The 24012-nt window shown below is 39.5% G+C and overlaps 1 protein-coding gene across 3 annotated transcripts in view; it reads left to right on the top strand.

The window, feature by feature from the left end:
- LOC149243144 (uncharacterized) overlaps window positions 1-15798 on the top strand; it is an 83298-nt gene extending 67500 nt beyond the window's left edge. For 2 of the 3 annotated variants that reach the window (XM_089374431.1, XM_089374430.1), the window contains exons 5-6: window positions 13755-13894; window positions 14793-15798. In XM_089374431.1, coding sequence (XP_089230557.1) covers window positions 13755-13894; window positions 14793-15045 — 393 coding nt within the window. In that variant the 3' untranslated portion in view covers window positions 15046-15798. The remainder of the gene's footprint in view (window positions 1-13754; window positions 13895-14792) is intronic. The other variant, XM_089374432.1, reaches the window with a different exon arrangement.
- Window positions 15799-24012: the final 8214 nt, after the last annotated feature.

Raw genomic sequence — 24012 nt, forward strand, 5'->3', positions numbered from 1 at the left:
CTAGCCCTTTGCGTCAACAACCCTGGCCTCATTGAGGCTTTGCGTAGCTCCCAGCTTCCTTTGCGTGGCCCTGGTTGGCTCTGCATCACACTCCTTGGCTTCTGGACTCCTAGAAACAACTTCTGTCACCTTGGGACAACTGTTTTCTACTGCTATTGCTCAGCTCGGTTGATGTCTTTTAGTTCTCCTATGATCTGCAATCACCCTCTGATACCATGTTGAAGTTTCTAAGTTTACTTTGTTAGAAACCCTCCATGCACTTTATCTGATTTATTCCTACCTACTTGTTATTTTCCTTAACAAGTTATTTACAATGTAAATACTGAAAATAAACACTAGTGCATGCTCAACATATTACAGATCAACAACGAAAAGGAACAAGAACAAACACATCATATGACACCATTATTTTTGGACTAATGTCCCCGGAAAAACCTAATGTGGGAAAATCAGTGTAGCTATCTGAGGGTTTTCTTATTAAGCAATATCAAAGTACAATCTGGGTGCCGAAATTGGCCTACCCAACAGAGAATTTTCTTTGCAGTAATACCTCTCAGTTTCTGACAAATCTACTGGCTGAAACCCCGGATAATCTTTCCAGCAGCTACTCAGCAACAATTTGCTCTAGAAACCCCAGCGTCTGCCCATTTTGGATTGCGTTAGCCTCTCCTAGCCCAGTGCCGGCCCCGAATTAGCCTATCTTGGCCTGCGTCAGCACCAGGAGGCCTTGCGTCAGCTATGCTGGCTTGTCTGGTGCTCTGCGCAGCACTTAGCTGCCTCCACGTGGCCCTGCGTGATCATTGGCTGCTCCTGCGTCTCTCTCTTTGGCTGCTTTGTAGCTCTCCCGACACTATCTCTGCCTCTCTGTCTCTTTGTACTCAATGCCCTTAAGCTGCTCTCCGATCACTGATTCTATCTCTCTTAGCAAACCCCGCTCTAGAGAATAGAATGACTGATCACTTTGGTGTATTCTCCACGTGACCCTCAAGCCTCTTCTTATACTTTTCCTGTTGACATATCAACATCTGAGATTAATTCCCTAATTTATTGTTAAGATTAGATCTGGCTTGATCCATGTCTTTTGTACCACTCTAACACAGATTCATATTAATACACATTAATATTTTATTTTACCTAAGTTTAGACTTAGGGACTCCATTAAAAATATTGATTATTTTAATATCTCCTGATCTGTTTAGAATCTGCCCAAACCCTTTTTGGGTATTGGAGATCTCATGTGCCCCAACCTCTCCACCAAATTTCGTGGCTAGAGCACATCCGATGCTACCCCAAATCAACAGATGCTCCAACACGTTGGTTTACCAGCACCAACTGGAAGAACGCTCCAACGCTCTACAAACTCCAACTTTCCCTAGCACCACCCTGCCACCGTGAAGCATTCTCAAGCTCCGACTTGAAGGAGACTCCACTCTGCACCTTGCACCACCTTGCCAGCCTACTCAACAAGCCACCACTCGCCGGTTTTGACCTTCAATTCACTACAATGGACCACGTTTCATATATTTTCAAACTGGATCTACCTGTGCTCAATATTAATCATAAAAATGTCAAAAACAGTCTGCTGATTATGTTATTTGTAACATTGGCACAAGTTTATCAACAACTGCTCATCAAAAGATCAAACCCCAGCTGTACAATCTGGTACAAGAACTCATGGTATTCTACTGTCATTGCACTGCCTCTGCTTCTCTCCAATAGCCGATTCTTGCTATCATAATACTTGACACAATATGATGCGCCACAAGTCTGTCCAGTGCCCATCCTTAAGTTTTCTCAGCTTCTGCCTTAGGAAACACAAGTTCATAAGGTGGCAAGACAGTTACCTCTCTGCAATGCAATTTGTAATATGCACAACCATACACAGTCTGAATAATCGATGCATTAGCAACAATGAGCTCTGACTCCTCAGCGAGCAACATATTTTGTTATATAATGCTTCTTGCTGGCAAATCTCTAACAGTATCTCAACAATACTCTGGCCAGTACAAGAGCCTCTCTCCTCGGAAACCTTAGCTTAACAACTTGTTCCTTTTGGATATATGTCCTTGAAAACAGCACTGATAAGCCTTTGTGCTCAGGTCTTTAATAAAGATGAGTAACAGTGCTTGGCAACCCTACCTCAGCAGATATGAACTTGATCAATGTGAGCGTAATACTTCTCACAGATCAGCAGACCCAAAGATATGACCTCAAAGGCATACTCTGTTATTGCAGACTCTAGCTCAACAATACACAAAACTTCAGCCACACACAACCTTACTCAGTCATATTGAGCTCTTCCCTCAACAACATATGCAATATATTCATATGGCATCTTGCATCAACATACGGTGATATAAACCTTACACAATGCAACATTATCATAGATACATGATTCAACAGTCTTCCCAACTGACCCTTATAGCTGATGTATGCTTCAGGTATACAATGGTGTGCCAACTTTGTCAAACTTCAGAACTACTTTGTATATACTGCATAAAGTCTTCTATCCAACTCTTGCCTCATCAGAAATTCAATCATATATTAATCAGTTCACAAAAACTTGATTCATACCTTTGCTAAGTTTGATGAGAGAAGAGCCACAGATTTGCTTCAGATTTTGCCAAGTGTTCTTCCATGAGGATCCTTTATTCTGTCCTTCCGTCAAGGCTGTACCTCTGAGTGCAATTCTCCTCTGCTTCTGATTGTTGGAATTATTGAGAGGGGGGTGAATCAATATTTCCTTTTCTTTTACACAACTAGTTAGATTTTGATTAAACATTCAGAGTGGAAACAAAACAACATCATATTACATAGTACACCAATATATGTCATCCAAAAATAAGTGTTATGTTATGAGTGATGTACATACAACATTTGCCAGTTGAACTGGAAGGAAGTATAAAAATCTCCAAGGGGTTTTACCAGGAAGCTGGAAGGAAGCAAATGCTCCCTGAAGGTTGTGCTCCTGTACCAGGGATAGTGGCCCAGTTACAATGAGTTACACTCAAGTCACTCCCACTACCACCGCGGCTGCTATCCAGCACTGCTGCTACTGCCACTGACCACTGCTTTTCATATTGGTCATCCACTGTTGCTACTGTCTACTTCTATTATACTACTTCATACTTCTGTCACTGATTACTGCTGCTGCTATTGTCACATATACTGCTCCAAACCTACTACCACTTCTTCCACTCTTGCCAATGCTGCAGCTGCTATGTCAATCAAGGTCACTAAGCGTGCCTCTGTTCATGCTGCCTTTCTGCTACAAATACTCACTGTCTGCAACTTCAACTCACTTTATGTACATGCTGCTTCACACTGTCTTCTGCCATGCTCTGTTCTTCTGCTCTACTCACACCTTTGCACTCATCACTGCCACTTCTTAAACAACTGCTATGCTCTATGGAAAGCAACACCTCAAATGCTATCTGTTGCTAATTAGTAATATTACATATGAAAGTTGTATAGGTACAAAAATTCACAAGCATTAAACTCAAGATAAACGTGAAAACCTAAGTTGCAGGAAATGTTGGAGAAGGGCCTGTATCCGGCTGTAAACGAAATGGAAACGAGGAAACTCGTACCATACGGCCTGGAAACGTGTTTCCAGCCGTACTGGCCCGTTTCTCGAGGAAGAAACGTGGCTGGCCGGAAACATGTTTCCAGGTCGTACGATGGAGTTTCCTCTTCTAAATTGACTTTTTCTTGTATTTTTTTATTTATTTTTTCGCTTCTAATTTTTTATTGGGTGACTAAGATATCTTTTGGATGCCTCTCAAGTTATTAAAAATATGATTTTTTGAGTGGGGCAATCTAATATTCAAGCCTGTGGCCCTAGTGTTGATATGCAGTTCATGGTAATGCTAAATTCTTAAAGTAGAAGGATGAAAATGAAAAATAAAGGAGAATAAAAGTGACATTCTCCTTTATTTTTCATTTTCATCCTTTTACTTAAATTTTTAACATTACTATGAAATGACTTAGGATGCTTGAGAGTGGTTTTGCCCTCATTGGATTTCATATGGAGAAAGTAGAATTTTAGATCTCACTCAAAATCCAACAAACTTATCTGTTTTTCAGGATTTCAGGGTTGGGGGGATTGCAATGTTTTTATTGGGTTTTGTCATGTACTAGGGTATGGAACTTGTATTTAATCAAGAGAACCAAGCCCTCTATGTAGGGGAGACTCCCAATAATCAAGAGCACGTAGGCTACTAGGGTATGGAACTTGTATTTAATCAAGAGCACCAAGGTCGTTCGACTATGTAGGGGGGGACTCCCAATCAAGCATGAGACAAGAAATTAGAAATTTCTCGTGGCTGATTTTGGATATTGCTATTTTCATTATGTGATCATTCATGAGTAAATGTGATGTAAATTTAGAGACTTATAGTTTATGCATTGACAATTTAATCGTAATGTAATAAATTAGAATGTATCATATATGCTTTATGATTGTGCATATTTCTTAAATGTCCTAATATATATATATATATATATTGTGTTCCCCGTTTCCAAAATTTGGGGTGGTAACGTTTCGTACCCGTGCCCATTTCGGAAACTCGTACCCGTTTACCTGTTTCGTGCAACTTAGGTCAAAACCCATCATCTTCTAGTGATGGATGTAGATCTATAGGAATTATTCGCCTGAAAAAATGAGGGTTATTTCTGCTGCTCCATGGTTTGCCTGAGTGAATTTGTTCTTAACCTTTAGATTTGCCTTTAAATAATTTCAGAAGGATCACTATCTAGCACAAGAGAGTAAGTATCATTGTCAACCCTTGATGCTCGCAATGCTTTAATAGGCATTTGTCAACCTAAACTACTGCAGGTGCTGGTAATAATAATTTAGCTACAGTAATAGAAAACAAATTAACAAATTCCACGAGATTCCAAGCATGCATCAATACTTGGAGATAGGTCTTAGATGATCAAGCCGCAGGGGATACTTCAGAGAGCAAGGCCGAATGCTTCGTTGTTGACACAGACCTATTGGCCACAATTCACTTTAGGAGACCACTTTCTTAGAGCTCAACAAGTCCTTCAGAAAAGTTCTCACAATAATGTTGTCATTTGCTGGCCTTGGAGCCTATTCAAATGTTCAGAACACATCAATGTATAGCTCGCTAACAGTAGCTTTCCTTTTAATGTTCAACAAGAGAGAAACATTCAAAACAAACTAAAAAGACTTTCTTTCACAAAGCTATAAATCCGAGACTTATAAATTACATCAACAAATCAAGAATTCCATAGGCCAAACCAGACTTTGACCTCTGTACAAGATCTATTTGAGGCTGCAGAGGTCGTAAGGTCACGCTGAAATATTACTAGTCAAATTTAGGGCATAAGGCTATGATAGCGTTCCTTAAGAACTTAACAAGACTGTAGGCAGCAACGTATCATTGTCTATATGCACTTAATTGATGGTGCTGTTACATGCTGTTCAAATGCTTTAATATGGCTCAGTTTGACCACATAGATTAGGATCAGCTTATGTCCATAAAAGTTTTCTGAGATCGATTTGTCCTCTGCTCATTGTTAGCACCCATCACATGCTCTAGATCACAGTTGCATCAGAAATATGAACTTATATTCTATACCCATACATGGTAATAGAACAACTCCATGATAGAATCCAAATGTAAACAACTTTGAGCAATTCACACTTGATCTATGCGTTCATGTACAATCCATGCACATATATTAATTGTTCCTCGGATTACAGTTCAGGGTCAACACACGCAATGACTGTCAGTTCTTTCAGTGTACAAACATTTACGGAGATCACAAATGAGGCCTGCTTAATCATTCCATCAACACACAGGCTTGAACAAAGTATTTTTGGAGGTTTGCACAGTAGCATCTGCACCTTCAAGGATCAACTGAACTCAATAATTCAGAATGCTAATCTCTCCTCATGATCTTCTTTTTTATTGCCAAAGAAATTCGCATCATAGGTTTGCTTTACACCATTAGTTATTACCAGTGACAACACCTCATAATTTTATCCTCAAAAAGGATGCGGACACCTGCAAAGCAGAACTAAATCCCAGCGAAAATCCTTTACAAAAAAAAAATTCTAAGTAACCCCTTCCTGGCCGCATATGCTGATGATCGGGGGTCCACCTGTTCAGATAATTTCAGAGACAAAGAAACCCATAAATATACACTATAAACCCTTACTGTTCCATACGTTAATAAAAGACTTTTGACCTATAGATCATTTTAGGAAATGAGCGAATAGCACACACAAATGATGAGGACGATGGAGTCTTTATATAGATTTTGATGGATGTCTAGAAAGGTCAGCAGCTCTAGGGTTTTGGTGGGAAAACCCAAATTTAAAATTTTATAACTTTGGAGCAAATGATTTCTTATTAATAAATTAGAAACCCTTCTACCAACACCACCTTATTAAATTTTTATTTTTATTTTATATGATTACTATTATTATATTTTAAACATAATTAGACTGCCACATCAGCAATCCTCTGGGGTTTTTTGGACTGAAGTTGGGGCTTCAACTTCAACTAGGCAGATCTCACAAACTGTGAAGGCCCACGAGACAGTCCACACATCAATGGAATCAGCACGACGATGGCAGAAGTTTCTAGGACAAATTCATTGAACTGCTTCGTCATAAACCAATTATTGCAGGGTGTCTTCATTATCCAAGCAACCCAAACCCTAAATCTAGGGTTTCATCCGACAATTAGGGTTTCTACGGCACCATCATCCAACTGCAACATCAACAATATTCATGACCTCAAAACATCACTTGAACCTGCATAAGGGATCCAAACCCTAGAACTAAGGTTTCATCCTGCAACCATCATGTGCATCTGCTGCTGCAACTGCATCTCATCTTGTACTTACTGCTCCTGCTGCACCTGTTACTTGACATCAATGACAATGTACACAACACTGATTGCACACACTTCACACTACGCCTTATGACTACCTTCAATCTCTGCTACTGGAAAACGTTTTATTCATCTTCTTGAAGGCAGACTAAAAACCTTTGATCAAACCTTAAACAAATATGGAAGTAGTCTTAGAATCAGTCTTGAATTAGGCCTTAGATAAGTCTACAATATACCTCAGAAAAAATACAGCTTAATTAATCTGGAAGAAGGCTTAAGTATTGTCACAATATGCCTCAGGTTTCTCTCCTGAAAAGCATCCAAAAATAGGTCCAAAGTCCTCAATAGTAGCCTTAAAAGCCAACCTCATGCCACCCGGAGTGAGCCTCAGGAATACAGTTCCGGCCCTCAGGAAACTTCTTTAATAGGGCCCAAGAGCCTCAGCTCTGCCCTTGTCACAAAGACCCCAAAAATTCATCCAAGAGACATCTTCTGCTCTGCCACAGTAAGCCCAAATTTCTTTCAGAATAGAGTCTCATACATGACTCCACTAGGGTTCGGATATGTCTGAAACAGAGCCTCAGGGAGGCTGAAACAGTTGACATAGAGGCCGGGAAATCACCAACAAACTCAAGAAAAAAGACCCCTGGGAATTCGGATCTGTACCTTAGATGTTGCTTTCAGATTTGATCAAAATAAGCTCAGATGTTGCCTCAGGATAAGCCAAACCATAAACCTCAGACTGATCTTCAAGGAGGCTTAAATAGCTCAGAACAAGGCCTCAGGATCAACCCCTAACCAACGAAGTTACCACTGAGAGATAAGCCAAAGAACATCCTCAAAACTCGACCTATCACACTTGATATCACGTTCTGCCTAGGCCTCAGAGGAGAGCGAAGTTTTTCAAAGATTGTGGGTCAATTTGATACACTTTTGGAGGAGAACCAAGCTCCTATAAATACTGAACGAGGGGGTCAATAGAGGGGCTGACATGCCCTTGAAACCTGGGGCCAACCTGCTAATGAAAACATTATATATATATATATATATATACACACACATAGATGGAGCTGACCTGAAACCAGTACAAATTTTGAGGGCCGACTTGACTTTCAAACAAGGATAACTCAGCCTTTAAATAAGTGGACCTTAAACCTTCTTTGAGGCCGATTTTATAATGAATTTCTTTACTATTGGAGGGCCGATTTGGATAGCTCAAGACCTCTATAAATTAATCAAGAGATTCTTGAATTATTAATTCCAAATTGACCAATCATAAGGCTACCTTTTGCCATTTAATTGGGGCATCCTAACCACAGATTTGGGGCTTCATCTTTGAAGGAGCATATCTCCTCAACTGTGAGGAGTTATGTGGTGTGGCACATATGGTTGGATTCGGCATGACGAGGACAACATTATGGCAATGGTTTCACTTGCAAAATCATTGATCTTTTCATTCGATTTCCTTATCAAATGCGGGGCATCAAAACCACATAGTTGGAGCTTCTCATCTTTTTAGGGTATCATGACCATTGGAGCTTCCAATCAATACAATCCACAGACGAATATTAAGAGCATTCGAAGACCGACATTGGCATCAATGGCAACACCATTCAACAATGGATAAGTTTCTTCCATATGCAGTCCATGGTTAAAAAGTCCACTTTTTTTATATTCAAAATTGTCCACCTTAATTATTAACAAGTGAATTGGAGTAGGCCTAGTTGAGTGCTTGTGTATACTTGTATATGGGCCATTATCCCTGATTAGTGTAATTTGCAAATGCCATTCGCAAAGTGGGATAGTAAGGATCAAAGCCATCCACAAAGTGAGGCAGGAATAAGGATCAAAGTGGTGGTGATGTAGTGATCCAATTATTGAATAATTTTTATGGTTGTGACATAAATGACATGGAGTGCATTATCACAATATTCTGTGTTCAAAAGCAAAATAATTGAAAGCGTACCCTGTCAATTAAAAAAATCATTTTTTTTTGGTTCAATGTTCTAGGCTTGTCCTGAAATAGAACAAAGGGGTCTAAGGACTGTCATTCTGTATAACTTTTGGATGTGTGATACTCTATTTAGTGTCTAGCACATGGAGCAATAAGACATTAAATTCAAATTGATTATTCACATGTAACAAGAGGATAGAAAGTTACTTGGAGCATTGGAAAAATCAAAGACAATAGTCTTTTGAAGCATTATGTTGATCCTTGGACTATATAAATTGCTGGATAAATCATTGAATTTGAGTGTTCAATTGTAAAAAGGGTAAAGTTGTAAACCCTTGCAAGGAAACAATGTGTTTTTCAAAGGAGGCCAAAACTCAAGTCATTAGGGTGCATGATTTGTAGCACTTGACACTTTAATAAAAGAACCATGTGGAAGCGAGTACAAGCGAGTGTGTCAAGTGAAAAATAACAAATGGGTAAAACAAGAAAGCATTTACAAAACACGTTTCAAGAAATCAAGGAATTAAAAGATTATAGAATGAATTGCATAATTGGCTTCATGATTTTCAAGATCAAACAAATATGAAGGATCAATTGATTAATGCACTTAAGATAAAATCAAGAGAGACATGGGATGGGCCCTTAATTAAGAGAGACATGGGATTAATGGCGTTGGGGGCCAGGGGAGTCTAAACATGGGATGGGCCCTTAATGGGGATGGCTTGAGACATGAGTAGATAATCATAGATACAATGATCCAGGGTTTGACACTGAAAACAAGTGGATCCCCCACCTGAATTAGCACAAATTCCTTTAATAGGTTAACCTTAACCCTAAGTCACCTGACACGAGGATTCGCGATTCGTAGGATACTGGGATTCGAGAGTCGGATTCGAACACGGTTGACCCCTCGGAACAGGACACGTAGGATTCGTTATATATATATATATATATTAATATATTAAAAGCTAGATATTTCTTGCAGAAATTCTCATTAATGATACAAATTCATTGATTTCAAACATAGATCATCTAGATGATAGTTTTAGTGTTTTACAAAGTAAGTTAGTAATAGTAACATTATAGCAATTAGCATGCATAGTACATACCAAATTCAAATACATCAACATGTCACATAAAATGATAAATCATGATTCATAAATGAAAGACAACTTACAGTTACAAGATAGTAAGATAAATACACTGACAACTGTAGTTTTCTCATTAAGTCATCAAATCAAAATGTGTTACATAGGTAGTGCAATGGCAAATAGAAATAGAAAATATAAAACAACTACAGGTATACAAGCCTCAAGGCAATAGGTAGCCGGAGCCCATGACTCATGAGTTAACAATCCTCATAGTCATCATCAAAATCAACATTAATGTCCTCATCATCATGGTCACCACTGCTCTCCTCTGCATCGTCCTCCTCCCCTGTATCCATAGTCGTCTCTGCATCTGCTGGTGTGGAGGATGACCCCTCGAAAATATCACCGTCATCAAATCTAACAGGCTCTAGCACTGGATCATTGAGATCCATGTTGGCCAATGCCAACTCAACACTGCTGTCCAGACCCATATCATCAAGAAAGACATCCCACATCTTTGTCTTTCCCCTCAACCACTCTTCCCTCTACCTGTAAATAAGACGAAGGTTGGTGTGCACATACACCATTGTCTCTGCCCTGGACTACTCAATCCTGCTTTTCTTCACACTATACAAATTCCCATATGTGCTCCAATTCCTCTCGCAACAAGAGGATGAAGTCATCCGAGAGAGGAGCCTCATGGCTAACTACTGAAGAGGAGAGCTTGTTGCCCCATGATTTGCCCACCAAGAATAGGGCTTCTTAGCCCCCCTGTCTCTAATCACATCATATCCTGCAAATCGACTAGTGCCAGTGGAAAACTCTGCAAAGGCATCCTCCACCTCATCAAGGGATGCTCTGTCCTGGAAAACCTGCTTGAATGCATCTTTCCTCCCCTGTGAGATTTCACCATCCATGTGAGGAGGGAATCTGCGGGAAGGTCCACCATTCAGCCACTCATGGCTGTATTATTTTGGGTTCAATGAGTGAGCCAAACAATGTAAAGGTGTGCAATTCTTGTCCCATCTGCTGACAAGAATATCCTGTATAATACCACAGAAGGCCTCTGGTGATGTCTCATTCTCGGGGCACTCACTCTGTAGAATAATGCTCTTCACAGACTCAATCATGGAAATCCCATCCCTCATAAACCTCTTCTAGGATGGGTTTGTCTGTATCTGCAAATCGAAGCAAAGAAATGATAGGGTCCATGATTTGAATTATTAGATCTACCTTCTCCCACCAAGCATCATCTAGCATTGTGTCCTTCACTCTTTTAGAGGCTACTTGATTTGTCTTTTTCCAAAAAGACCAAAACCCAAAAATAACCATGGCCCCAAGAGCGGTCTTGACCTCCCTCAACCTCTTCAACATCATGAATGAAGAGGCAAACTGTGTATCAACAATCTTCAACAATGATATATTGTAGATAGTGAGGGTATTTGTATGATTTTGCACAAAGTTACGGATATGTCGTGCATCCTCAATAATGTTACCAATCCAAAGCACATCAGAAGCAATGGATTTCAGTACTAAGTTCAATGAATGGACAATGCAAGGTGTCCAAAATACTTGTGGATATTTAGCTTCCACAATCATGCCAGCAGCCTTGCAAACAGGTGCATTATCTGTAATGATTTGCACACAAGAATCAACACCTACATCTTCAATAACTTTAATAATAACTCACCCATAAATTGTGCATCCTTGTATTCTCCAAGTGTATCCACTGCTTTCAAGAAAACTGGACCATTCAAGGAAGACACCATGAAGTTGATGATTGGGTGTTGTGCTGGATCTGTCCATCCATAAAAAACAATGCTAACCCCAGATGTTGGCCATGATGCTATAATAGGCTCAAGCATTTTTTGCACCTTTTTTTTTGCCTTCATCAACAATGTGGTTCTAAGCTTCTCCGAACTAGGAGGCACATATCATGATGGAGACCCGTGAGTTAGATCTTGACACATCTCAATAAATAGAGGTGAGCGTGCAACATCAAATGATATGAAGCTTTGATAGAAAAAGAAGGTAATCGTGAGATCAAGCTCTTTCCATTTCTCTTTTTGAAAAATCTTGTCCATTAGACCAAGTGTAATTGCTCTTCTTTTTGCTACTTGTCCCCCAATAGAACTCTCAAATGGAAATTTGGTGGTGCCTTTCCTAAAAAATGGAAGGGGTTTTCATTCTTGGTTTTTCTTCAGCCACATTTTCCATACCAATAATGAATTCCTTTTCCATTTCTTTCCTCTTTTGTAAAGGAACAACTTCACAAGCTCCAATTTCACAACTTAGTAAAGCCAACAAATGGCCTTTTACACGGTAATATGTGCTTTTGAAAGAAATGTGGCAAAAGTTGCATCTCCATTGCACATTGCCTCCTCCCTTCCCCTTGGTGCTTGTCCCGTCCTCTCTTGTGACATATTTCCACAAGGGATATTTCTCAATGCTGTCTTTAGGTCCTCCTCTTCCCTCAACATTACTTGCAGCAGACTCTGATGATATTGGGGGAGGAGGGGCATCTTCAATGGAGACATTTTTCCTTTTCCTTTGCCCCCTAACTGCTGCCTTTGATTGAGCCATGAATACTGTAAAAAAAAAAAAACAAAACACAAATTTGTAAAAAAAAATCATATACAAACCGCTGTAATAGAAATGCAAAAAAATAGAGATGAAATGCACTTACCTGGTGCTTGAATCTCCTTGCCGAACTCTCCACACCCTTAGCTCCTTGCTCCAAACCCTTAGCTCCTTGCCCACAGCTCAAAGTATGCAAAAGTGAAAGAGAGAAATGGTGAAAAACATAAAGAACAACGCCTTTTTTATGCCCGCGGGTTTCATTTTTGGGGATTTGAATCTCAAAATCGGGACAAGTTGTGTCCTAACGGGACACGTACGGGGTTCATACGTGTCCCCTTCTGGGATTCGAATCCCCAGCGAATCGTGTCCAAATCGCGGCATTCAGACACATGGCCCCTTTTCAGCGAATCCAGTTTCTTAGCCTTAACCCAGAACTGGTTCTGAGTTCTAACGTTGAAGAACCTGTTTAGTTTATGACAAATAAGACTGCCCATTGGGGCAGAGATGCATTCTAGGGCTCTATAGAACTGCATTGGTAAACCAATGAAGTCGACCCAAACAAGATGGGATAGTTGAATGGCTTTTTTAATTGAGAAATCACTGTACCAAGAAGAGAACACAAAGGTATTTGTTCAGACCCAAGCGCCTCTTCTCAAGATCCACACCACATGGGTCGAGTCATTAAACTAGAATAGAAATAAGCCTTTGGTTATGCTGCGACTGTGGGTCGAGTCAATAAACTAGAACAGAAATAAGCCTTTGGTTATGAAGCTGATTGCGTAAACTATATATTCAGAATCAGAAAATTCAATATCAGACCTGTAGTCTTTACCTTGTGCTACACCTTGGGAACAAAATTTAAAGGAGTCATTGGCACTATTTCTGCTCTTCAGACTGGTTGCAGTTCCAAGCAAAACGATTGTTTTTTTGGAGATGGGAACCCCATGGTGCCCAGGCCCCATACACACCATATGACCAAAAGGCCATGGCCTGACAGGTCAGCCACACCAAATTCAGTGTGATAGGTCTGGGCAGTAACATTACGATGGAACTGATAAACCACAATCTCTCAGACCACAGCCACTCATCAACCATTGAGAGAATAAAAGCTAAGCAACTTTTCTTTTGATTTTTGTGGATGGCTTTTATGTCTTCTGTTTCAAAATTGTATTGTTGGAAAGTAATTTGTATTTTGCTGTTGTCATCGAAATATCTTCATATATATGTTTGATTATTCTGAATGATTTTGATCTTCAACAGGAAAATGGACATTCTACTACATTCACTTGGATAATCAGTACAGGATGGTGGGAGGGGAGAGCTCCAGTCAATAAGGAAGCTGTTATAGTGGTTGGTATTTTGTGCACCTGTTTACTTGGGGGTTTTATTTACATTAACAGGTACTTCATTATCTATGTATATCTGAATGACATGTTTGGACTACTTTCATTTTCGTTTGTTAATGTGTGGGTAATGTGCATATTTAATGGATAAGGAGTACATTTAGTAGTGCACACGGATTTCTTGCCAGCCTTTCATTTTTAAAATTAAATCTAGGTCTAGAGCCCTTTCTGATTGGCTTATGTGTCGAGCTTGTCCTTTCTTTGTGTTGCTAAAGAATTAGAAATTCGAATAAGCTATTTGTAGTGTTAGAATCTTTGCTACCAGGGTCAGGCACAGAGTCAGAGCAGTTAATTGTATTCTTTATGAAGTCTACACTTTGTAAACCTAAGCACTCTTACTGCAAATGAAATTATGTTCCTTTATAATTGGGTTCATGTAAACTCCACTGCAAATGAAATTATGTTCCTTCATAATTGGGTTCATGTAAACTCCCTTTTAAATTAAATTTTCTCATTCCCTCGTTTCTATTTTTTCTTTCTTTATTTTACCTTTCTTAACTCTGATCTATGTCAGGCTAATTTGTTTCCTTTATCCATCATTGAAAAATCGTTGTCTTCGAATTATTCCTAAGTCAAACTCTGCTTGTTCCTATGTCAGAGCCAAGTTAAACTTGTTTCTTTCACTGTGAGTCAAATGCACCAGCATCAACTCTCATTTTAAATGATTCCGCTGCTAAGTTTTTGCTGAGTCCAACTCACTCACACTCTAGCATCACTGAATTGTTTTCCAGGCCAAGTTTTACAATTTTGTTTTTTTCTACCAAGCTATTCACTATATTCTTTTGGGCTTATTAGCATGTCACGACAATTTCTTTGTAAGATGCTTAGATTTGATGTTCTTCTGGGACTGCAGTTATATCCATGTGAGTCGTTTCTTCTTTCTTTGCTTATGCAGGACAAAACCAGGTAAAGTTGGAAGTCAATCAGGCAAATCTCTACAACTTATTGGAGTAATTGCAAGCCTTTATTGCTTATGGTGTGCCAGTCAGATCTACTGGCGAAGTCCACGTCAACCAGCTGTTGGTGAAGAAGCTGACCTTGGAGTACTTGTATTTCTCACCATTTATTTCTTTCTTCCTCATTTCTTGTGCATTGCAGCTATGCATCCCATTGAGTCTTCACCGTTAAATGAGGAATTGCCATTATGAAATTGAAACTCAGTCTTAATGAGATCTGGATTTGATACCTGAGTGCTGACTCAAGACAAATCATATTTATCTAAGGGTGCCATGCCTAGCTGCTGTCCAAAGGACCTTTCTTCCATTTCAGTTTCACATTTCCTCAATTTCACCACACAATTAGCGGATTGCATTCTATAGGGTAAGCCACAGGGTACTGATCTTGTGCACTGCCTTGGAATTATCAGTGACCTTCGCAGTCCCTTTGGAATGGTCAGGTAGTTTTCCATGGATGCTAAATGTTGATCAAATCGGTGAAATTTCCACAGCTTGACCCCACAAATGTAATGTTTGTGTTGGTTCAGTCTCCATCAAGCTTGATTCTGCAGTCGTACCACTGCTTGATTCACTCAGTAATTTTATGTAATATCTTTTGGAATCAATTTTCTGCAATATTCTTGTTGGCTGTAGGTCTCGACTCTCAACTAGTTTGCAGATTCAAGAAGAAGATATGATCTGGATGGTTTGCTGAACCTTGGTCAGCTGGATGAGATGTCTCATCCTCTATTTGAACCCTTTTCTTGTTTAAATCATTTAATAAATTGTTGAGTTTGTGTAGCAGTTGTTATGTACCCATAATGAGAGGAATACTTATCAAGCTATCACGATGTGGTTAGATCATACCTTATATACCAAAATATGAATCATGGCACATTCTTGGGTCCTGGAAAGAAAAATTGTTTAAGAAAGAATAAGAGATGATTTTAAATTTTTTATAATAAAGTGAAATGTTCATTCAATCTAAGGAAATTACTGTCTTGTGCTTAAATTAAAAGAAACGACGGAGAATTCCTCGGGACTGTTAAGGAGCTTATGCAATCGATATGTGTCCTCAAAGCCATTTTAGAACATGGATGCTAGATAAAAGCAGGGTCATCTTCTTTTTTCAAATAAATGCTGCTTATATTAACACATATTACGGCACGGCATACAACTATCTAAAGGACAATGAAAAGGTCCTTAGGAAGGATAGAGCCTTAGAATTATAACATTTAGCATCCTTTTTAAGAACATCCTTGGCTATAATCCCAGGTTTAAAATCAGCATAAAACATATCATGAAAGGCTTCTAAAGAAAATTGAGCCCCATTGGAAGCTGCATTGCAGTGCATCTGTCAGATGGGTGTAGGAAATCTATTCTGATGCAGTGCCAGACACCTTGAAAGTGACCTGGAGCAATTGCATCACAATCCCCTGCAGTGCATCCATCAGATGGAGTGTAGGCAGACTATTCTGATGCAGTGCCAGACACCTTGAAAGTGAGGTGGAGCAACTGCATCACAATCCCCTGCAGTGCATCCCTCCACAGAAAATGTTTGTAGAAAATATGCTTCCAGGAGTTCCAAATCAGATCTTTTGAATGTCTGCACTTCCAAAAAAATAAAAAATATGTTGAATGATCTCAGTGATCCGACAGTGCAGAAATTGTGCATCCATGAAGCCAGACTTCACAAGCCTGGTCTTAGAGGGTAATTCCTGATAAACCACTGGCCATGGAAAGACCATCCACTGAAAGATTGTGCTTCCAAATTGTGTTAAGGTGCACTATCCACTTCCATTTTGTCCTCAATATCCCACTTTGTGTTGAGTATCTCTGTGAATAGATGTGACAAATGCAGAGCCTGGTAAAGAAAATTGAGCCCCATTGGAAGCTGCATTGCAGTGCATCCTTCAGATGGGTGTAGGAAATCTATTCTGATGCAGTGCCAGACACCTTGAAAGTGACCTGGAGCAATTGCATCACAATCCCCTGCGGTGCATCTATCAGATGGAGTGTAGGCAGACTATTCTGATGCAGTGCCAGACACCTTGAAAGTGAGGTGGAGCAACTGCATCACAATCCCATGCAGTGCATCCCTCCACAGAAAATGTTTGTAGAAAATATGCTTCCAGGAGGTCCAAATCAGATCTTTTGAACGTCTGCACTACCACAAAAATTAAAAATATGTTGAATGATCTCAGTGATCCGACAGTGCAGAAATTGTGCATCCATGAAGCCAGACTTCACAAGCCTGGTCTTAGAGGGTAATTCCTGATAAACTACTGGCCATGGAAAGACCATCCACTGAAACATTGTGCTTCCAAATTGTGTTAAGGTGCACTATCCGCTTCCATTTTGTCCTCAGTATCCCACTTTCTGTTGAGTATCTCTGTGAATGGATGTGACAAATGAAGAGCCTGGTAAAGTTGACATGCCTTAAATATCCAAACTGGCTTGGTATAGCACCAAAGCCAATCCTTTCAGATGGGGCTGGGGGTACTGCCATTAAGTGTCTTCTTCAGAAATAAGGTTTTGCATCTTGTATCCCACCTGCTGAGTATCTCTTTGAATGGATGTGACACAGGGAGAGTCTGATAAAGCTGGCATGCCTTAAAGATCCAAACCAGCCTTCTATAGCAACAAATCCAATCCCTTTTGCTATTCAATTCATGTGTGTCTTTTGCAGGTACAAGGCTTTGCAATTCCTGTATTCCGCCACCTGTTGAGTATCTCTGTGAATGGATGGGACACATGAAGAGCCTTGTGAAGGCTTATAGATCCAGACCAGCCAGTTCAGTGTAGAAGTGTCTTGTGTGGGCATGAGGCTTTGCGATTCTTATTTTGCAACATAATCTGATCTGAGAAATCCCTTTTCTTGAGAGATCAATGTCCAAGACCTCCACTTTCTCTTGGACTGATCCCAAAGGTCCCTCTACCCAAAAACCCATTTTTAGTGAATCGTTTAAGCAGTAGCCTCTGAATACAAGAAAGAGTAATATCCTGAACCCTCTAGAACCAATAGTCAAATCAAATTCCCAGGCCCTTTACATGAAAGACAAAGTGCAACCCTCCTCCAAGCTTCCCAGATTCTCTTAAGAATGATAGACTGAGCAATCCACAGAGCTGAAATGGCCCCTTCATTCTTATGATATGTTCGTTGTGAACAATTTTCAATCTGGGGAGCTGCTTCCACAGTTCGACACTGAAAAGGCATCAAACTACCCACTTAGCAGACGAGATTGTACCCTATTGACCAGTGACGATCAGGCCCAATCCTCCATTTTGCCTGAACATCATGGAAAACCATGATGGACCTAGACCTATCAAGAGACCTCTTTCATCCCCAAACTTGGACCACAATAAATTTGTTAACAGTTTTCTCAGTTTGGCAGATTGTGTAATGAATGCAACCAACAGTAGACATATCAAGAGACCTCTTTCATCCCCAAACTTGGACCACAATAAATTTGTTAACAGTTTTCTCAGTTTGGCAGATTGTGTAATGAATGCAACCAACAGTAGACATAATATATGTGGCTTGCCCGAAGAATTTTGCTGACCACAGAAAGACTACCTTCAAGTGGCAAATTCTGAACATACCAACATTGAAGCTTGCCTTGAAGTATTTTAATACAGCATTCCCACAAGTTGGTTAAAGAAATGTTGGTACTAAAGGGAGCACCCAAATACCGGAGAATCTGCCAATCATGAACCCACTGGCAAGGGCACTTGAACCAAGTGGGCGCAATATCTATTCTGATCAACCAGAAATCAGACTTCTGATTACTAATGACCATGCCTGCTGCAGTACAAAACGTATCCACACAACCCAAGGCAGATTGAACAGACTCAGGCGATTGAGAGGAAAGAATCATCAGTGAAGTGGTTATTACACACTTCTCCTGGTATGCTATTCCCTCTAACTTGCCCATGCACTCTGGCAGCATCAGGGTTATAAGTGAAGTATACCAGACACAGATTCTTACTTAAAGGTATCAAATGTATTTGACATAATTGAGAAGTGATGGTGATACAGTGTCCATTTATACATATTTCATATTTGTCAATAGGGGCCGATTACTCATAAATAAAATTTGTTTAGATTATGTGCCTATATCTATTTATTTAATTAGCCTATGATCTAGATTCTATAGTTACCATATGTTTGTTAGCTATTCTAGAGTATAGGAGGTACACTATAAGATTTCCTCTGGGAATGCTTCGACCTCAAAGTAATAGTAAGCTGGTTAGTCAGCGGAACAATTATTCTTGTATACCTGCATTTGTTTTGTCTTCAGGATTTAGTTAATTGGTATTAGTTTAATACCATTGTTCTTAATTTTTTATTTTTTACACAGGTAACTGGAGTATAAATAAAATATTTCAATGTACATGATTGGTAAATTATTTCAATATCATATATATAGAGAGACGACTTCTAACATTTAAAAAAATTATATGCACTAATAGAGAGAGACTATCCCATGGATATATGCTTTTTACCTCTTATAATATGAGGGGATGTGTATTTAAAATTATACTAATAACAAAAAAGCATTTTAATGTAGACAATACGTATCATAGATAAAATATTTCAATCGCCATGTTGAGTAAAATATCATATAAAACAATTAATTTTTTCTTATGGTTAAAACATTTTATTGTACTTCAAGAGATTTGATCCCTCTTGACAATTGATAGATCTGGGCTTAATATAGATCTATGTTGATTACTAATATGCTACTCATTGCAAGTAGAGCATGGCATCTTCTTTTTCACTTTTCATTAAAATCCTTATGAAAGAATAACAAGGACAAATATGAGTAAGGTATCGTTTGCCTCATCAGTGCTTTGAATTGTGCTATATTGCCTTTTTTACATGCCAAAGTCTTTGCAATCAAGAGGACTATTGAACTTCCCAATGAGCCATACCTTGAATTTTAAAAGTGGTTTTATAGATTTATATATAGATAAATTCATCCTAATTTTTTAGTTTCTGATCATTTTCTTTAGGGACTTAAATAAGGTCCAAACAATTTAGTTTCCAATCTGTAGATTTTTTCAAAGTATTGAAATTGGGTTTTAGTTGTTATGTTAAATAGAAAGTTGTTATTGCTATTACTCCACATTCAAGTCCACATTTGACTAGCCTCACTGTTCTTGTGGTTATTGTTTCTGCTATTGGGATGGAATGGTGATCCATTTTGTTTGTTGGTGTTGCGGTAAAGTTCTTCTTCAATAATTATGTCTAACTTCTACATCATTATGTCATTATGAAGTGTGGGGGCATCCTCGATTGATAAGCAAGGTTGGTTCTCTATGTTTCACCAGGGGCAAGTCAGCGACTTTTACTCTCCATCATGGGCAAGTAAGTGAAACTACTCATTTCTCAATGTGATTTGACTGACACATGGGTGAGAGCCTTGCTCAATTCTACATGTGTTTTTTTCTTTTCTTTTTTCACTGGAGCAAATATTGTATGTGTTTCATACTTTCCAATCTATTTGTGTTAAAATTGGCAACTAGGGCCAAACTCCATATGGGTCACCTTATTTATGACAGCTGATATTTTTCTTGGATTCCTCTCTCCAAGAGGTGTAGGATTGATCTAAAGATCCTCCGATTCCGACATGTATATATGGAGATATGAATTTATTTATATTATTGACAATTTTGTCAAGGTTGGCGAGCAAGCAAAACAATCATTTTCATCTCCAACTTAAACTCAACGTTGCATATAAAAGGAGACCTCAAGGCATTATTTCACCATCTCATCCTCACATCCTTCTTTCTCCTCTCTTGTTTGGGTATGCATATCTGGAGCAGTGTCTCTCACACATGCGAAAGGAAGGAGACTGTTTTCTGTTTAGGGTTGTGTTGACCGAGTTTGACCGAAGTTGCAGGAAGGCTATTTGGACAATGTTGACCAACATTGACCAGCATTGATAGGTAGGCCGCAGTTCTAGACAACCACTTTGACCCTTCTTTGACCATGCGTTAACCAATGTTGATTGTGCTAGGGCTGGTCGTAGGCTTGATTGTAGTTGATCAATGTTTGACTGAGATTTTCAGACTGTTTTGGGCTAGTACTTCTTGCTGTTGGAGGCTGAGTTGACTGAGATTTGACCAAGCTTGATGGGAGGTCAAATCTGACCTGTTTGACTAGTTTTGACTTTGCTAGTTATGGTTCGCTGTTGCTTTCATAAAATATCATATTTGTATATTTGTACTATTTCCCTCTCTGTGCTGAACTATTGAAGATTATAAGAAGAATTGATCAAGGGATTCCCCACATTAGGGTTTGTTCCTAGCTGGTGCCACATCTTGTGTCCTCTTGTCTTGGCTTGTCTTCTACTGTTTATGTTTATGTTCTATCTGCATTTTACTATTATGCTGATGTGATTGCTAAACTGGAAATTGATATTGGGCTAATAAGAAATTGAAGTAAATTGCTCTTAAGCATAGAACATACCAAAATTAACATGGTATCAGAGTTGAGGTGAAGAAAAAACCCAAGCAAGAGTGAAAGAGCAATCATCGAAGAAAGTTGGAAAGGACAAAAGGCTCAATGGGTTTCTCAATCCACTTCCTGGTTGAAGACAAGCTCCGTGAAAAGTCTGACTATAACGGATGGAAGATGTCTCTTGATCTGACATTGGAAGAACAAGTAGTGTTGGATTATGTGAAGGGTAAAATCCCTGAGCCTCCATCAAATGCACTGGATGCTACAAAGAACAAGTACACCAAGGCTGAAGTTAAAGCAAATAAGATTATGAGAGACCCATTGATAAACGTTTGGTGGCCTACATCTTCGATTTGAACACCTCCAAGGATATCTACAACAGATTGGTAAGCATGTTCAAGGTTAGTGATGCAAATCAATATTTGTTCCTCAACAACAAGTTGAAAGATATTAAGAAGGGCAAGGATGAGGATATTCAATCCTACTTCTTAAGGATCATTGAGATCAAGAATAATCTACTTTCGATTAGAGAGGTCATTCCTGACCGGGTACTTACTATCACTACCCTTGGAGGACTCCCACCCAAGTGGTATATATGTAGAACCACTATTCTCAACAACGATTGAATTCCAAGATTTGAAGAATTGATGTCGAGATGCGTTCAAGAAGAGACAAGAACGGTGGAGCAAGAAATGCCTTCAAATAGAGGCAACCCCACTGCTTTCTCCGCTCATGCCAAAAGGAGAAATAATGCAGGGTCTAAAGGTCATTTCATTGGAAAGATCGGATCAAAGGGTGGAAGGAAGGGAAGGTGATTTGTTTGCAATAAGTTTGGCCACTATGCGAGGGAGTGTCCAAATAGAAAGGACACATCACATGATGATGATCACAATCACTCCAGGGGCAACTTCAACAACCACAGTCAAAGGAATGGCAGGTTCAATGGCAAAGAAAAAAGGAACGTGGGACATCAAGGAAAAGGTCAACCCTCCAAGAAAGCAAGGAACTCCAGGTATGAAGAATCAAATGTTGTTAACAATAAGCAAAAGGAATACTATCTTATATTGGCCCTCTCCACTACCTCTCCTCCAGACACTTTGGGGAATTAGCTAATTGATAGTGGTGCCTCAAGGCACTTCACCGAGTATAAGGAAGCACTTTCTAATCTGATAGAGAAAGAGACAAACTTGGAGATTATTCTTGGAGACAATGCTACCTATCTTGTAAAGGGCATAGGGAATGTCACCTTTTAATTAAATAAGGGTAACATGATTCATTTACAAGAAGTTTTATATGTACCTGATCTCAAGAAGAACCTAGTGTCCATTTCGGCAATGGAAGGCAAAGGTTACAAGGTGGCATTCATCGATGGAAAGGTACGTGTTTGGAAAAGGAATTTTAAAGACACTTTTACTCTCGGGTTCCGGGTTGACACTTTGTATCAAGTTGGAGGAAGTCCATCGGGAGCCATGTCTTGTGACACATCTCTACAATCTGAACTATGGCATCGAAGGTTTGCCCATCTTCATTATAAGGCTCTTCCCGATGTGAGGCAGATGGTGATAGGTATGCTCGAGTTCAAAGTAGAGCATGAAGGTATATGTCTGGAATGTGCCAAGGGAAAACTTACAAGGGGACCATTCCCCTCAAGTAATAGCAAGACCACCGATATATTGCAGTTGATCCACTCCGACATATCTGGTATGATGCCCGTAAACTCTTTGGGAGAATACTTATATTATCTCACTTTTACGGATGATTATTCTCACAAGACTTGGATCTACTTCTTGAAAAAGAAGGATGAAGTGTTCACCTAGTTCCGTCACTTCAAAGCCATGATCGAGAATCAATCCGAGAAGAGAATCAAGATATTGAGGATTGATAATGGGACCAAGTATGAATCCAATGAATTCCATGACTATTGCAGAGAAGATGGCATTAAGAGGGAGACCACAACGCCATACACTCCTGAGCAGAATGGTGTGGCTGAAAGGACGAATCGTACGATTATGGAAGTTGTTCATGCCATGCTCCATGATCAAAGGCTTCCGAAGTTTCTATGAGCCGAAGCTGCGAATACCACCATATATGTTCAAAACCTTTGCCCTCATCAAGCATTGGACTCCAAGACTCCTGAAGAAATGTTCACTGGTAAGAAACCCGATGTCTCTCATTTTAGAATTTTTGGAAGTCCTGTATACTTTCATGTGCCAAAAGAGAAAAAACAAATTGGCTGCATTTGGAAAGAAAGGAATCTTTGTGGGATATTGCGAAAATTCTAAGGGCTATAGAATTTATGTGGCTGGTCAAAGGGAAGTTGAGATAAGTCATGATGTCACCTTTGACGAAGATATGGCTCTTAGCAAGGTTGACAACCTTCCTATACCAAGGAAGGATAAAGAAGCTGACACCAGAAAGCAGGATGAAAAGGAAGATGAAACGATGTCGGATGTTGATGGACCTATGGATCTTATTGATCCTCCTCCTTAAGAGCTCTACTTCTCCAAGAGGAGGCCCTCATGGCTTAGGGAGACTCTCGAAGATGCCGAGAGACATATTGCATGAAGAGGGACCTTTTGTGAAGGCAAGAAGACGACTAGGTATCAGGGATACTTAACCATTGTGAGCACTATCATTCAAAATGAGCCTACATCATTCGAAGAAGCCATGAAGCATCAAGTATGGAAGGACGCTATGAATGAAGAATACGAGTC

This window comes from Pinus tabuliformis, chromosome 8 (genome assembly GCF_031772625.1).
Source record: "Pinus tabuliformis cultivar Carrire ecotype Pingquan chromosome 8, CPIR1, whole genome shotgun sequence".
Classification (NCBI taxonomy): domain Eukaryota; kingdom Viridiplantae; phylum Streptophyta; class Pinopsida; order Pinales; family Pinaceae; genus Pinus; species Pinus tabuliformis.